At 36.5% G+C, this 16,530-nt stretch overlaps 1 protein-coding gene across 1 annotated transcript; it reads right to left on the bottom strand.

The window, feature by feature from the left end:
• Positions 1 to 3,346: 3,346 nt before the first annotated feature.
• Positions 3,347 to 7,109, bottom strand: LOC111896811 (uncharacterized). The gene is made up of 4 exons (XM_023892798.3): positions 6,389 to 7,109; positions 6,027 to 6,295; positions 3,992 to 4,176; positions 3,347 to 3,611 (listed from the first exon to the last, which is right to left on the bottom strand). Exons 1-3 carry the CDS (start codon positions 6,675 to 6,677, stop codon positions 4,090 to 4,092), a joined length of 645 nt encoding a protein of 214 aa, XP_023748566.1. The 5' UTR covers positions 6,678 to 7,109; the 3' UTR covers positions 3,347 to 3,611; positions 3,992 to 4,089.
• Between the last annotated feature and the right edge of the window lie 9,421 nt (positions 7,110 to 16,530).

Here is a 16,530-nt window from a genome sequence, read left to right as displayed (position 1 = left end):
CATATAGTGCACATAAATCACATAAATCACATAATACTCAAATAATTCCTCTTTATTACTTCAAAATAAGTTACAATTGTTGAACCTAACTGTTACATCATACTATTATTTCTTAGCCTAGAAACACGGGCGTTATAGAACACTAAACCTCAAAAGGACCTCAAGGATCCATAAAGTCGTCAACTATATGGAATCTATCCACTCAAACTCTCCCAAACATGGAGAAAAATGTATAAAATTCTAGATCTAGAAGCATAACACATAAAGATCGGAACTTGAGGACTTACAATGGTCCAGAATATGTGATACAAGGTAGTGAGGGAACTTGCTTGTTGGATCTTTTCTCAAGGGACACCTTCTTCTTCTTTAAGATCACCAAAACCCTAGCCATCACATCCCTTTAATAGGGGCACTGTTAGGTGCATTTCATGCACCCATTTTGTAGCTTTATTTCATAAAAGTGCATTGCATATAGGTTTAAACTCATGCATTTTGCATGTTTTTTGGGATTTTTCATGAGGCCATTTCATTCACACACTTTTGTAATATTTCAGGGACTTTTGGAGGTAGGATCTTGCTAGAGGAGGTATATAAGAGATGTGGACAAAATTTCAGGACTTGCAGAGCACTGGGGATGAAGATATTAAAGAATTGATGATTTTGGCAATGTAGGAGATTACACGGCCGTGGAAACTATAGCCTTGAGTTTACATGGGCCGTGTAAACAAAGATTCTTCAGCAACGCACTTTGAAATCCCAGCCAAACTTAGCAGACTACTTTTTCGATTACACGGGTCGTGTAAACAGCAATGTTAATTTACACGGGCCGTGTAAACATGGTTGTGGGTTAAAAAAACCGTTTTTCTTTTCTCGTAAAAGGTGTAACCCATTTCATCTTTTGTCCCGTCGATTTTGGGAGCTTTAGAGGTGATTTTTTAGAAGAGTTTAGAGTCAATTAACACTTGGAAACATTTGGATTTCATTTTGTAAGACTTAAACTTCATTTTCTAGATTTGTATTTTTGTTCTAGTCATGTGTGGCTAGAACCGTAGATTCTCCAACTTTATGTCTTGACTATTGAATGTAATTTCAATCATGTGAATTGGTGTTTGTTCCTAAATTCTATCTAATGAATTTGATTTCGTTTCAATTGAATGTTTGATTTTAATTCTAGTTCTTATTAGCCATTTGAGTTAGGGTAAAATCATCCAAGTTATCTATTGTGCAAAATCCGTAATTGTTTTGTAAAATGGAACAAGTAGCAAGCACTAAATTGAATTCTTTGGATTAAATCTAATGTAAGTCATATTCTTACACTCCTGAGCTAATGAGGAGTATTGGATTTTGTTCGGAATATTCACACAAAGCTTAATGCAGTCTTTCAACCTAACTCTAAGAGCTTGTTTAGATTAGATTGGTAAGGTTAAGATTAATCAATGAGCTTATTTTGGTTAACTATTGTGATGAATGGGAAGTGCTAGAGCTTGTTATACCAACTTATATAGAATTGAGCAAATATCATTTCATCCATGGAATCACATTGCTAATTTGTGTTGCATAGAGTTGGAGCACTTACAAATCTTAAATTTATTTAAACTAATCAATCATTTACTTACTACTTTAGTCTTTTGTTTAAATCGGTGCATATAAACCCCCACTTTTGTAACCACATTTGTACCTTATGTAAAAAGGTGTAATCATTTGTCCCGTGTCTCTATGGATCGATGCTGCTTATCTTGTATTACATTTTTAGTGCAAAGTAACAGTGTTCTTGGAGTCATTTTCTACCCCTTTATTTGTTGGGTTTGACACGCATAACAAATTGGCGTCGTTGTCGGGGACACAGTGTTACTAATTGTTTATGCCTAGATATTTTCGTATAGGTACACCACTGCCTATTGACTCGGAGATAGAGAAGGTTGCACAGAGGTTACGGAAGCAAGCCAAGCTTCGTAAGAGGCAACTGGTTTCCAGGACTTCTTCATTATTAACCCCTTCGGTCATTAACATTTATGAGGATATACCCCTCTCAAGTGTGTCCGCATCCGAAACAGAAAGTCCATCACCCTCACCTCAACCATCGTCACCCAGAAGTACCACTCCTCCCTCTTTACATACTCCTAATATCCCTAACTCCACACCCACAAAAACTTCAACCACTACTCACACAATGGGAGATAACCTTGGAGGGAATCAAGATCCTCTAAATCCACCACCCGAGCAAACCCTTCGCCAATGGTCGAGGCAAGAGGTTACTCAACAACCTCTTTGCATCACATATCCGGCAGCCACAAACCTAGAACTAAAATACGAGCTCATCCACTTACTCCCAACCTTTAGAGGCTTGGAAAATGAAGATTCTCACAAGTTTCTAACTGAATTTCATGTTGTGTGTGTGGGCATGAAACCACACAATGTCATGGATGATCAAATCAAGCTTAGGGCATTCCCCTTCGCGGTGCAAGATGCAGCAAAAGACTGACTCTATGACCTCTCACTAGGGATGGTTACTACTTGGGTAGATCTTGCACGCCTCTTTTTGGACAAATACTTCCCAAAGATGAAAGCTTCAGCCCTACAGAGGGAAATCATTGGAATGAAGTAGCATAAAAGAGAAGCCTTTCACACATATTGGGAGAGATTTTTGAAATCCAATTTTAACCCCTATTTTGGCCCCTTAAAGTTGGATAAATTCGATACTTATCAAAGTAAAATTGTTTCAAATAGAGGGCTTATCTCGGGAGTATTCTTGTGGCTGATACATTATCCAACAGGGACATCAACATCAATTCCCAACTCTGTAATAACTACAATAGTGATATCAAAAGAATTGATCATATTTTAATTGGGTGCAACATTGCTTATGGTGCTAGGCATTCGATCTTTAAATGGAAGGGCATTCTTGATCAATAATTTTCCGACACAACAACTTCTCAACTATGCAACCAAATGAGGTAAGTGTCCTAAAAAAATCACCATTTCCATCTTCTACTACCTGTTATGGTACATTTAGACGCGCTGAATAACAACACTTTTAACCACATCGTTTCTTTCCCACTAAAGTTGCAGATGATGTTACCTTGTTATTATATATTTGTTATAAATTCAACGGTAAGATAGGCGATGTAAGATGAACTACACGGTGATGGTCTCCTTTTTCTCTTTAAAACTATAACATGTATCTTGTTCTTTTTCTCCACGTTTTAGTTACTTGCTACTCGTATTGCCTTTTATTTAATATATTCATATAGAACTCTCACCCTATATTACCTTTAAAGAGGTGCCATGTATTTATAACAAGTCAAGACTTTCTTTTGATAATTTCTTCAAAATGTACACGCCCACACGCCCACAACCAACTAATTTATACGAAAACAAGATTTCAAAACCACTCAATATGAACCACACCACCACTACTAATCCAATTACAAACATGAAACAAAAATTATATACATGATTTTTTTTTATGGGAGACTGATCAAACCCGATACTAGTACCCCCTATTCCTTCTATAATAAAAAAAAATTCCCAATAACCTCACAATCTTTACATACATTCCGAAAATCATTCTCAAATATCTCTCATCAAGCTACATTCCTCCTTAGGAGTATCTGCAAAAACAAAAATAAATTAAAATACAAAAATACAAAAAACCGCAGATGCCTAAAAAGTCGAGCCCAACTGAAAAACGGGTCTACACGTTGTGCACAAGTCAAGGGGAAAACCAACACATGGTCATGACTGAAATTAGTTCAATAAAAAGACACACAAATGACCAAATAAAGATTCTCTTTAGATCTTTTAGCAGACATGTACAACTGTTTTCTGCATCAATACTTGTAACGTACAACTCAATCATGCCTGTCGCCTGTGGGGTTTTTATCAAAATTGGTTATAGTACAAGTCCTTAAAGCACCAGGATTACAAGGTACACCAAATGGGTGTAAACTTTAAAAAGTTCTGTTAATAGGTACAAGTTGATGATGCATACCTGTAACTTGTATCTGCAAAACTGGCGTAACCATAGTACAAGTTGATGATGCATATTGTACAAGTTGATAATGTGTTAGTGTTGTTGTGGTTTTCGTTTTAGTTTTGAAGTTTGACTTTGACTCTTGCATCGTGAAGAATCTTGGAGTACCTTTGAAACCCATTTTTGAATGTGAATGTTGATACCTAAAATAAGATTTAAAAATTTTAATTTTAAGAATCAATTTTCAAATTCAAATTAAAACAAATTAATAATAAATTAAAACAGATCAATAATAAGAAAATTAATTATGAATCATGCCAGTATCTAGTCGTGCTAGCAACACTATTATAATTTTTTTTTTTTTTACTTTTTTGTTTTTTCCTATTTTAATATTTAATTTGTAGCATAAAAGAGCTACTATGTTCACATTTTATATTACTATTAACTATTATGCTTTGACTTTATCAAATAAAATTATCTTTTTGTATATAGGCATGTCCGATTTATTGGGAGAATCAATAACTATATTGAAAATGACTAGAAATACTATGAACAAAAATAAATAACAATTACGCTTTTCTAGAAGATGCAACTTTGGGAATTAAAGTCAACAAGATTGAAATAAAAACTTGTACGAATTGTTTTGATTACTAGACTTGTTTGAATAAGAGAAAATGACAAAAATAGCCGTTTATACTAATTGTATTACAAAAATAGCCAAAAAAAATCGAAATTACAAAAATGGCCACCCATTTCGCAGATGAGAAGGTCCCATCTGCGAAATGGGCTTCTCATCTGCGAAAGTACAAGTACCTAAAGCACAGTTGTGCTTTAGGTACTTGTACTTTCGCAGATGAGAATTTTTTTTTTTAAAATTTTTTTTTTTTGTATATATAGGGTTAATTTCGCAGATGGAATAGGTCCATCTGCGAAATCCTCTGAGTCTATCTGCGAAATGGTGTTTTTTTTTTTTTTTTTTTTTTTTTTTTTTTTTTTTTTTTTTTTTTTTTTTTTTTTTAAGTTTGACTATGAAATTAATTGGTTTGACTACGAAATCATGTTGCTATTCAATCATTTATTGAGCAAATTGTAGAGAGAGTTCCTAAACAAATAACAACCAATTCATTTCATAGTTAAACTTAAAAAAAAAAAAAAAAAAAAAAAAAAAAAAAAAAAAAAACACCATTTCGCAGATAGACTCAGAGGATTTCGCAGATGGACCTATTCCATCTGCGAAATTAACCCTATATATACAAAAAAAAATTTTAAAAAAAAAAAAAAAATTCTCATCTGCGAAAGTACAAGTACCTAAAGCACAACTGTGCTTTAGGTACTTGTACTTTCGCAGATGAGAAGCCCATTTCGCAGATGGGACTTTCTCATCTGCGAAATGGGTGGTCATTTTTCTAATTTCGATTTTTTTTGGCTATTTTTGTAATGTAATTAGTGTAAATGGCTATTTTTGTCATTTTCTCTTTGAATAATTATCAAGAATAATAATGTCAATAATTAAAATAAAACCAAATCCCTCCACATGGAATTAAAATAAGATCTCTTATGTTATACCAATATATCACATATACTTAGCTTTCAAAATGATATCATTTATTTAATACTCATATAATATTAATACTTTACATGTTATAAATACATAAAGTCAGAATTGAACGTTTTCATTGATGCCATATAAATTTTATGAATACGAAAGAATAATTTGTAAATCATTTGGATTTATACCAAATAATTCTTTATAAAAAATCATGAGATAATCAAAGAAGGTAAACAAAACAAAAAAAAAACCGTTTATAAGCCGACTTGGGAGGATCCACCTAAACGCAAGTTGCATTTTTCTTTTTTACTTGTATTTTCTCATCGTATTTAATTCTTAAAGTCATTTAAATACAATAAATTTGAATTTAAATTCGTTGTAATCTTGCTAAATCCGACATTTTTATGCTTGATAGATTGTACATTATGGATGAATAGTTGTATAATTTTGGTATTTTTAAATTTAGAAAATAAATAGAAAAGAAAAAAAAAAAAAAAAACTTACAGCTTCGATATCAATTTTGTAAACAAGAAGCTTCCGTCGCTCTCTACAACTAGTCCGATATGCCACCACGATGTGACCAATCGCCAACGCCGGCGAACAAACAAACAACGCCACCTCCGTCGCTCCACAACCACCACTTCCGCCGCCGAACACGTACGACGCCTTTAATGACACAAAAAACAACGACGCTACTGAACAAACCGTCGTTATTCCCAAGTATGGACCCGTGGTCGTGGATAGTCCATGTCCGTCGCACAATCCGTATACACCTGAGAAAATTCACAAACATCCGTTCAGATCATAGTCAATGATGACTCGAATGTCAATTGTACTGGAATTCATTAATCGATTGGTGAACATACATAAAATGATTCCGGATCTGATTATCGAGATGAGAGGGATATCGATAAGCGAGTAACGAAAATCGTAATTGCTCAAATGAGATGATAGCGTTTGGAGGAAGGAAGGATCGTCTGACGGAGATGAAAGTGAAGCTGAGAACAGAGCAGTTGGGAGGAGAACGTCGGCGACGGCAACAAGTATCGGCGCAGAGAAGATGAGGAAAGATATAATCATGGTTATCAAGAAGAACACCGTTCTGATTCCTCTCAATACTCTTTTACTCTTCTCATCTTTCAAAAACCCCATCATTTTGTTGCCGATTGTTCGTCAATCGTGGGATTTCAGGTAGGTAAAGGAGAAGGGTTTCAGGTTTGGATGATTTTGGGTGGGAGTTGAAAGCTAAGCAATGAGTTGGAAACTTAAAAAGGGGTACGAGTCAAATAGAGGAACCTCTTTCTCTCTCTACAAGAATTGTGCTGTGTTGTGTGCATTGAAAGAATCAAAATGAAATTAAAATACAATTAAAACGGTTTTATCACCCAATCATGTTCTTAAACGACATTTATTAGTTGTCTAAACAGGAAAAAGATGCAACTTTATAGAATTTTCAGAAGGAATAAAAAAGGATAATCGAATTTGGTATCTTTTTACTACATATACAACATGACCAAAGGGTTTAAAGAAGTTTCTCTCAAAAATGGTTGTTCTTGTAAACCAGTTTGTCTAGTTGGAATTTGGAAACAACAATTTCAATGATTTGTATGGCTTTGTTTGTCCTTTTGGCTTCTAAGGTTTATTCCTTTCTTAAGGGTGTTATAAAAAGTTGGACAAAGCCCATGCGTTGAGACCATTCCTCATGGTTCAACTTCAATTAATTGTTACAAAACAATGACCTTTCATCCTTGTTCGTTTTTGTTTTTATATACCAACGGTTACCATGTTGTTTGGAACTATCGCATAATGAAGTTTTTAATAAAAATAACTAAATTTGATCTATTTTACAAATATAACCATTTTGTGCTAAATAACTTATTTCGTATTTGTTATTGGCATTTCGGACTAACTAAAAACATTTAAGGTTATTTTTTCTTCTCATTTCCAGTTTTTTTTTTTTCAAAATGTTCCATCCATTAATATTCAAAATGTCTAATATCGCGGTTTTTTTATTAGGGATAATGATTATTTGATGCATCCAATAACTTCAAACATTCCCAAATTACACCAACATTGAATGGACAATCGATCTTCTTTCTTGTTCTTGATATAGTAGGAAGCAATGAGATTGAACCTGTGAAATTATTGTCACTAAAATCATGGATCATGGTTGGGGTAAATTAGGAAAACGGAAGTTGGATTTCTAATCGAAGGTGGGAGATGAAGATGGACACATGAACACAAATGAATACAAAATCATTTGCAGTTGTGTTCCTGAAATCGACTTCCTCCTTCAGATTTCGATTTTGATTCCAGATCACGCTTCTAATTCGATTTCATCTTTCAGATTTCCATTTCCTCCTAAGCTGAACATGAAAGCACAAAAACCCTAGCTTCAAAACTCGACTTTTATGATAAAGGATGGCATATCTGAATTTCGATTTCCTCCTAAGTTGAACATGAAAACACAAAAACCCTAGCTTCAAAACTCGATTTTTATGGTGAATGATGGCAAATCTGAAATCAGATTTCATAAGAACATGCTCAAACAACTCCATTTTAGAAATCCAATAACTCAAAAACACGATTCCACATCTAATATGGTTGGAGAAGATTACTGGAGAAGTTGTGTAACACCCGTTTTCCAGTGTGGATCATCTAAAAACTTAATGGGATTAAAGATAGGGTTTGGGGGGGAAATCCTATGCTACGACGTGGTGCGTGGATGACCACGACCACAGTCTTCTGATCCGCAGTCTATACATTTACTTAGTTGTATTTTTGTCTTTTCTGTAATACACTCTAATATCCAGTATGCCTTGCATGGCTACTCATAGAGTTGTAATTTTCTCTATAAATAGAGATCTTTTCTAGTGTATTCAGTATGAATGTATGTGTGAATCTCTTACAAACTTCTAATACACATCTTTAGATTCTCATTCTATCTTTCGTATCTAATCTTCTTACACTCATCATCTCTATTCTAGAGCAAGTCACTTGTGACTTAATCACTAAGCTAGATCTCACTTACTAACTTGGTTTGAATGCATTCCTTGTTATGAATCTGCGTTTGTGTATATTTGATATAACAATTGTTGTCATTTACATTTCTTTACTTTCCGCATCTAACTCACTAACTTCTAACTTTTAATATTATTGTTGAGCTAACAGATCCTTGAGATTAACTATTCTGCTATATACTTGTTCTAACTTTTGTTCAAGTGTGTCTCAAAGTTTTTCTCTCAACAATTGGTATCAGGGCCATAGTGGTTGCTTTTTGAAAATCGGAACTCTGATTTTTCAAAGAGCTTTCTATACCACTGAAGCTCATTTCTAAACAAAAAATCTTCAAAATGGCACAATCGTTATCACTGAATGTCTCCAACAGTGTTGGTGGTTCCAAGCGAGCCCCGATACTGGTTGTAAATGAGTATCACCACTGGTCTCAGAGGATGGAAAGATATCTCAAACGACTTGGCAGAGATGTCTGGAGATCCATAGAAGAAGGACCCCATGTTCTAGTCCTTACACCAGTCCAAACAGACGGAGCCACAACAAAGCCAGGAGGAGGTCAACCAGCTTTGAACCGTCCCCCCAAAGATGATCTAGACAAGATGGAAAATGATGCTATTGCCTTTTATGAAATTTTTTGTGGAGTTGCTCCTGACAACTTCGACATCATCATAAACTGCAAATCAGCAAAGGAGATTTGGGACGTTCTCAAAAACTTGTATGAAGGTTCAGAGCAGGCTCAAGACAAGTGATGGGTTTGAGCCATAAGAACATTCCTATGTGCACATACAAACCCTAATGCTAGGATCTAGGTTTCTCTAATTGAACATGCATTGTATCCAAGACTTCTAATGGTAGTTCTAGCATAATAACAATAAGAAATCAGAATTAGAAGATTACCTTGAATCACTTGCTTGAATCTTCTTGTCCTTGGAGCTTTAGAGTCACAAGTGTCACTCCTCTAATGGCTTACAAACACCAACTAGCAAGAGGATGAATATAGAGAGAGGAGAGGGGATCAAGAATCAGCTAGGGTTTCTTCTAGAGCATAGATGCCGATTTTCCTTGACCCTTAGGGTCTATTTATACTAGTGAGGCTCCTAGGGTTTCACCCTTAAACCCTAATTGGATAACTTAGGCCCTAAGCAATCCAATACCCTAATGATAAGCCTTGGACGAATTCTAGGCCTATCCTAAGCCTCAAAACCATTCAACCCTTATCCATAAGGGTTTATAGCCCAAAGTACAACTATCATACAATTGACAGTTTATGCCCCTTTATTCAATTAATCTCTTTAAGTCACCAAATTAATTCCCAATTAATTTATGACTTATATTAATCAAATAACAATATTATTATTCCTTATATTATTCTCATAATATATTAATAATATTTTTTCTCTCATTATAAATCATCCTGTCAAGTTGCTATGGTGAAGGCAACCCAAAAGGACCATACACAACCGGGTCAAATACTTGCCTAATATAGTTGTAGACTTAGACACTATTCCAACAGTCTCCCAATTGGATAAGTCTAGTAACTATATATATATAAGTATAATCCGATTAGCAATCGTAGCTCTCAAAGACACTGTAAAACTCTGATCTTATCAATCTTGTCCTTTAGATAAGGGATCGTACAGTCCTCTGTTTAGATATCATGCAGACATTTATATGGAACCAATTGTCTAGCATTTGGTTTCTCGATTTCAGATTTATTTGACATAGAACTTAATCGAACACATCAATTCAGTTCTGACCGGGCCCGACACATAAGTCAAATCAAATCATCGAGCGGCCGAGATATCGCTTTTAGCCTCTTAGGATAAAAGTAACAGATAAACTTCGACTTATATGCATTTACTTATTCATTAATCAATCATACACAACAATGCGTTTTATAACATCCATTTACTGATGCGGTTTCGCATTATCAATGTACAACCAATTAACAAATAATAAACCATATATCTAGGTTTTAAGACCATATGATATTATCGTCTTGCGATCAGCCTTTTTGACAGATTCCATAAGGTGATTCCAACAAGCGCGGGTTTGTTCCAATGCTCAAAACTAGTTCATAAGCACTCATGAACGTGCAGCAAACTTTTGCTATGTCTAATACCAATTAGACAATCTACATACCAATTCATGACAATCTTCATTCATACCTACTTCCAAAATATGAACGATTGTGGATTGTTTGAATAATTCGATTATTCTAAATAAACTCAATTATTCTGGAAGTCAAAACATGCAAAGTGAAAACAATAGTTAAATATTTAACATAAGAGAGTAACTTTACTTATAAATAATACTCCTTTATTTATTCATCAAATGTTAAATTACATTTATCTATTACAAGTTTCTAAAATCATCTAATCTAATCTAATATCATCTCTCAGCCCAATACTCCTAGCATGTTGTAAATGATTAACCCTACTCAGTCCCTTCGTAAGCGGATCTGCTGGGTTATCTTCTGATGATATCCTCTTCACCACGAGGTGTCCTTCTTCTACTCGATGTCTAATGAAATGATATTTTCTGTCGATATGACGAGATCTACCATGATCCCTCGGTTCCTTGGTCAAGGCAACCGCTCCTTCATTATCACAAAAAATCTCCATAGGCTCCTTGATGGTAGGCACAACTCCAAGATCACCAATGAAGTTCTTTAACCATATTGCCTCCTTCGACGCTTCGCTCGCTGTAATATACTCTGATTCGCACATTGAATCAGCTACGGTTTCCTGCTTGGAACTCTTCCAATTCACTGCTCCTCCATTAAGAGTAAAGACCCAACCTGACTCCGAACGGTAGTTGTCCCTGTCGGTTTGGAAGCTGGCGTCACTGTACCCTCGCACCTTCAATTCATCACTCCCCCCGAGGACTAGAAACCATTCCTTGGTCCTTCGAAGGTACTTAAGGATATTCTTGACCGCAATCCAATGAGCTCTGCCAGGGTTCCCTTGATATATACTAACCATGCTCAAAGCAAAGGCTACATCAGGGCGAGTACAAGTCATAGCATACATGATTGAGCCAACTGCGGAAGCGTATGGTACTCGGCTCATTTCTGCTATTTCAGCTTCGGTACTCGGACTTTGAGTCTTACTCAACTTGGCATTACTTTGTATCGGTAATTCTCCCTTCTTCGAATTTTCCATACTAAAACATTTTAGTACTTTATCTAAGTAAGTGTTCTGACTAAGTCCTATTAGTCTCTTACTTCGCTCTCTCACTATCCTTATTCCCAAGATATAGGAAGCTTCTCCGAGATCCTTCATAGCGAAGCACTTCCCGAGCCTGGGCTTAACTTCCTGCAGAGTCAGGATGTCGTTTCCTAGGAGTAGTATGTCATCAACATACAAAACGAGAAAGCTAACTATGCTCCCACTGGCTTTGACATATACACATGATTCATCTTCGCTTCGTACAAATCCAAACTCTTTGACTTTCTCATCGAAGCAAAGATTCCATCTGCGAGACGCTTGCTTAAGTCCATAAATGGACTTCTCAAGCTTACCCACTCTATTTGGATGCTTCGGATCAACAAAACCCTCTGGCTGAGCCATGTAGACATCCTCAGCCAATTTCCCGTTAAGGAAAGCGGTCTTGACATCCATTTGCCAAATCTCATAATCATGAAATTCGGTAATAGCTAGCATCACTCTAATATATTTTATCTTCGCAACTGGTGAGAAGGTCTCATCATAGTCAACTCCGAGAGTTTGAGTAAAGCCCTTCGCAACCAATCGCGCCTTATATGTGTGTACATTTCCATCCACGTCGGTCTTCTTCTTGAAGATCCATTTGCACCCAACGGTCTTACATCCGAGCACATTATCAACCAAATTCCAAACTTGGTTGTCATACATGGATTGGATCTCGCTGTCCATTGCCTCTTTCCATTTCACAGACTCCGGGCCTGCCATGGCTTCCTTAAAGCTATTAGGTTCATCTAGATTTATTAGTGTACCATCACTAATATACGTGTCCCCTTCGGTAGTAATATGAAAACCATAAATATGGGGTTGAACTCTAACTCTTTCGAAACGTCTAAGAGGTAAGGACTGGTCAATAGGTTCAACCAGAGTTTCCTCCTCGGGTTGAATGCCAGCGGTAGAGGTTCCTTCATCTAACAACTCTTGAATCTCTTCAAGCTCGATTTGCCTCCCACTGTCTCCTTGGCTTATGAGTTCTCGCTCTTGGAAAACTCCTCTCCTCGCAACGAAGACTACATTTTCCTTCGGTCTATAGAAGAGATATCCACAGGATTTCTGCGGGTAACCAATGAAAATACATCACTCTCTACGAGGTTCGAGCTTGTCGTGAGTATCTCGTCTTACGAAAGCCTCGCAACCCTAAACCTTGATATGTGCTAACGAGGGAGCTTTCCCTGTCCACATCTCGTGAGGTGTTTTGGCAACCTTCTTAGTAGGGACTCGGTTAAGGATATGGGCGGCAATCTCTAAGGCATACCCCCAGAATGAGATAGATAGTGAAGCACGACTCATCATAGAGCGGACCATGTCTAACAAGGTTCGATTACACCTTTCTGCCACACCATTCAACCGTGGTGTCCTAGGTTGCATCAATTGTGAAACTATTCCACACTCTTTTAGATAGTCGTGGAATTCAAGACTTAGGTACTCTCCTCCTCGATCGGATCGAAGCATCTTGATTTTCCTTCCCAATTGATTCTCCACTTCATTCTTGAACTCTTTGAACTTTTCAAACGTTTCTGACTTTTGCTTGATTAAGTAGATATATCCATATCTACTATAGTCATCGGTAAAAGTCACATAGAAGCGGTTCCCATCCTTTGTGGTTGATCTAAAGGGTCCACGTACATCGGAATGTATTAGGTCCAATAAACCCTCACCCCTTTCACATGAGCTAGTGAAGGGTGACTTGGTCATCTTTCCAAGTAAACAAGATTCGTATGTGTCATCTTCCCTAAGGTCGAATGACTCCAACACTCCATCCTTTTGGAGTTGGGCTATGCACTTCTTGTTGACATGTCCAAGACAACAATGCCACAAGGATGCTCTATCCATACTATTGGAAGAATCCATGCATAAAACATCATTTCCTAGGTTATCTACAATCATAACAGTTTCATAAATTCCATTACATGGTATTGCTTCAAAATATAAGACACCATTTAGATAAGCAAAAATAGAACCATTCTCATTATTAAAAGAAAATCTAAATCCTTGTCTAAACAAACCATGAAATGAAATGATGTTTCTTGCCATTTCTAGCGAATAGCAACAATTGTTCAAATCTAAACATAAACCATTCCTAAGCACTAGAATACACTCCAATCTTGGTCACAGGCGACGATCTTCTGTTCCCCATGATTAGATTTATTCTTCCATGCTCCACATCCCTATTTCTTCTTAGTCCCTGCAATTCAGAACAAATGTGGTAACCACAACCGGTATCAAGGACCCAAGAAATAGCATGATATGAATCGTTAGATTTAATTATATAAATACCTGCGAAAGACGGCTTGATCTTTCCTTCCCTTATAGCTTGCAGGTACTCTGGGCAGCTTCTCTTCCAATGCCCTATTTTGTGGCAATGGTGGCACTCTGCCTCCTTTGGGTTTGGGTTGGGCTTAGCAGGATCAACTTTGGTCCCACTAGAAGAGGAAGCATCTCGGGACTTTCCTTTGCGGTGGCTCTTAGACGGAGCCTTCCTCTTCTTACCCCTTCCCTGCCCAATAGCCAAAACAGGAGCAACGGGTGGATTGGGAGTTGGTGCAACAAACTTGTCCTTGAGGTTGCTCTCAGCAACCCTAAGGAGACCTTGGAGCTTACTTAGGGTGACCTCTTCCTTGTTCATGTGGTAGGTCATCCTAAATTGGTTGTAACACGGAGGAAAGGAGTGAAGGACCATGTCGATAGCCAAGTCTTCCCCAAAGTTAACATTCAACTTGCGAAGACGATCGACATACCTTTGCATCTTTTGCAAGTGTACGGTTAGAGATTCTCCATGTCCCATTTTAGCGGAGATCATGTTAGTGAAAATCTCGTAACGCTCCTGCCTCGCGTTTTGATGGTATCTCTCCAACAAGTCTTGATGCATTTTGTACGGATACATGTCCTCATAGGACTTTTGGAATTCGGCGTTCATCGTGGCTATCATAATGCAATGTACCTTCGTCGCATCACGCTCATGAGTTTCAAAAGCAGCCATTTCAGCCGGAGTAGCGATTTCTGGATTGATCTTCTTGAGCTTTTCATCGAGGACATACTCCTTGTCCTCGTAGCGAGCAATCGTGAAAATGTATCTTATCCATTCGCTAAAGTTCGTTCCATCGAAAGTCACCTTTTGGCAAAGGCTCATCAATGTGAATGAACTAGCAGCAGCGTTGTTCGCGTTCGACATCTACAAATAGAAAGGACAAAGATTGATTAGAATATGAATCCCTAATAATCACCCATAAGAAAAATTAGGGCTAGGATCCAACAACATTATTTACATATTAGAAAAGGGATGTCGTAATCCAACATGCAAACAATTTGAGGGTAAGTGAATGACGATTCACTAATTCTCCACCATGAAAACCTAACTTTAAGTTCTAAATGTATTGAGAATTCCTAGGTTTTGATGAGATTCGTTGAACTTTTCAATGGCATGTTTAAATCTTGATATGCCCCTCTCGTTTGTGACTAGGATACCGAGGATCACAAAGTGGGCGTGAATAACCATGCAAATCTACATGGTGCCTTCATTGTAACAATCACCTATTCGATGTGCCGGTAAACCATACACGCTCCATCGAACTATGATAAACAATGAATCACCCTTTGCCACCTTTGCTTAGAACCAATTAGTGTGCCGATAAACCACACACGCTCCACTAACTTCTTAGCAAGGGTGCAAAGTGTAATTTCATGGGATTGCATCAATTCACTTTTCCTAAAGTAACTAGGATTGGGAATTTGAAAAACATGTAGTTACTTTATAGGTTCATTATACTTATTAATGAGGAGAGAGAGTTGCCCTATCCTACCCGTTCGGCTAATGACCCTCCACCGATCAAGCAAGCGGTGGGTGAGAGTGTACACCCATTAAGCGTCATTTTATAGGCAGCAACCTTATACCCACCTTATAGACCGGCTTCGTGAATGAGGCCTACTAACGGTAAGACTAGCATTTTAATTATATATATATATATATATATATATATATATATATATATATATATATTAATCTTGTAATATTATATTAGTATAGGGTTGAATTTTAAACTTGTAAAAATCTAGGGTTTGAAATTTAAATTGTCTAAATTAAACTCTTAATCACAAAACACAAATTTCAAAATTTGAGGAAAAGTTTTAAACTTTTTAAAACATAAGGGATCAAATAACAAATAATCCAAATTAACATTTAATCACATAATTATCTATATTTGATTTATTTAATTATTTCTTGCAAAACAATTTACCAATTTAATAAAATAATCAATCAATAATCACATAAGGAAATTATTATTCAATTTATTGGTAAATATCTTCAATTAGGTCAAGGATATACTTAAATATATGTTAAAATCAGATTTATATTGACCCATTAAGATAAAGGTAAGTTTCCTAAAGATAAACAGCAAGAAATCCCGAACTTAGCTCTTTCTGACGCTCGAACTCGCCGAGTACCACAATGGACTTGCCAAGTTGAGGCCTACTCGCCGAGTACCACCATGGGACTCGCCGAGTTCATCAGGCAGAAACACAAAAACGAACTTTTTAAGCAACAATCAAGCAACTAATACATCAATTCAATAGAAACCAATCAAGGCTCTGATACCACTGATGGGTTTGAGCCATAAGAACATTCCTATGTGCACATACAAACCCTAATGCTTGGATCTAGGTTTCTCTAATTGAACATGCATTGTATCCAAGACTTCTAATGGTAATTCTAGCATAATAACAATAAGAAATCAGAATTAGAAGATTACCTTGAATCACTTGCTTGAATC

Source organism: Lactuca sativa, chromosome 9 (genome assembly GCF_002870075.4).
Source record: "Lactuca sativa cultivar Salinas chromosome 9, Lsat_Salinas_v11, whole genome shotgun sequence".
NCBI lineage: Eukaryota > Viridiplantae > Streptophyta > Magnoliopsida > Asterales > Asteraceae > Lactuca > Lactuca sativa.
This window is presented reverse-complemented; position numbering and strand designations above follow the sequence as displayed.

Coding starts and splice junctions, on each gene's coding strand:
- LOC111896811 (XM_023892798.3), bottom strand. CDS start 6,677: ATGATGGGGTTTTTGAAAGATGAGAAGAGTAAAAGAGTATTGAGAGGA. Junction 6,296..6,388: donor CAGATCCGGAATCATTTTAT/GTATGTTCACCA, acceptor GAATTTTCTCAG/GTGTATACGGATTGTGCGAC. Junction 4,177..6,026: donor ACAAAATTGATATCGAAGCT/GTAAGTTTTTTT, acceptor ATCTTATTTTAG/GTATCAACATTCACATTCAA.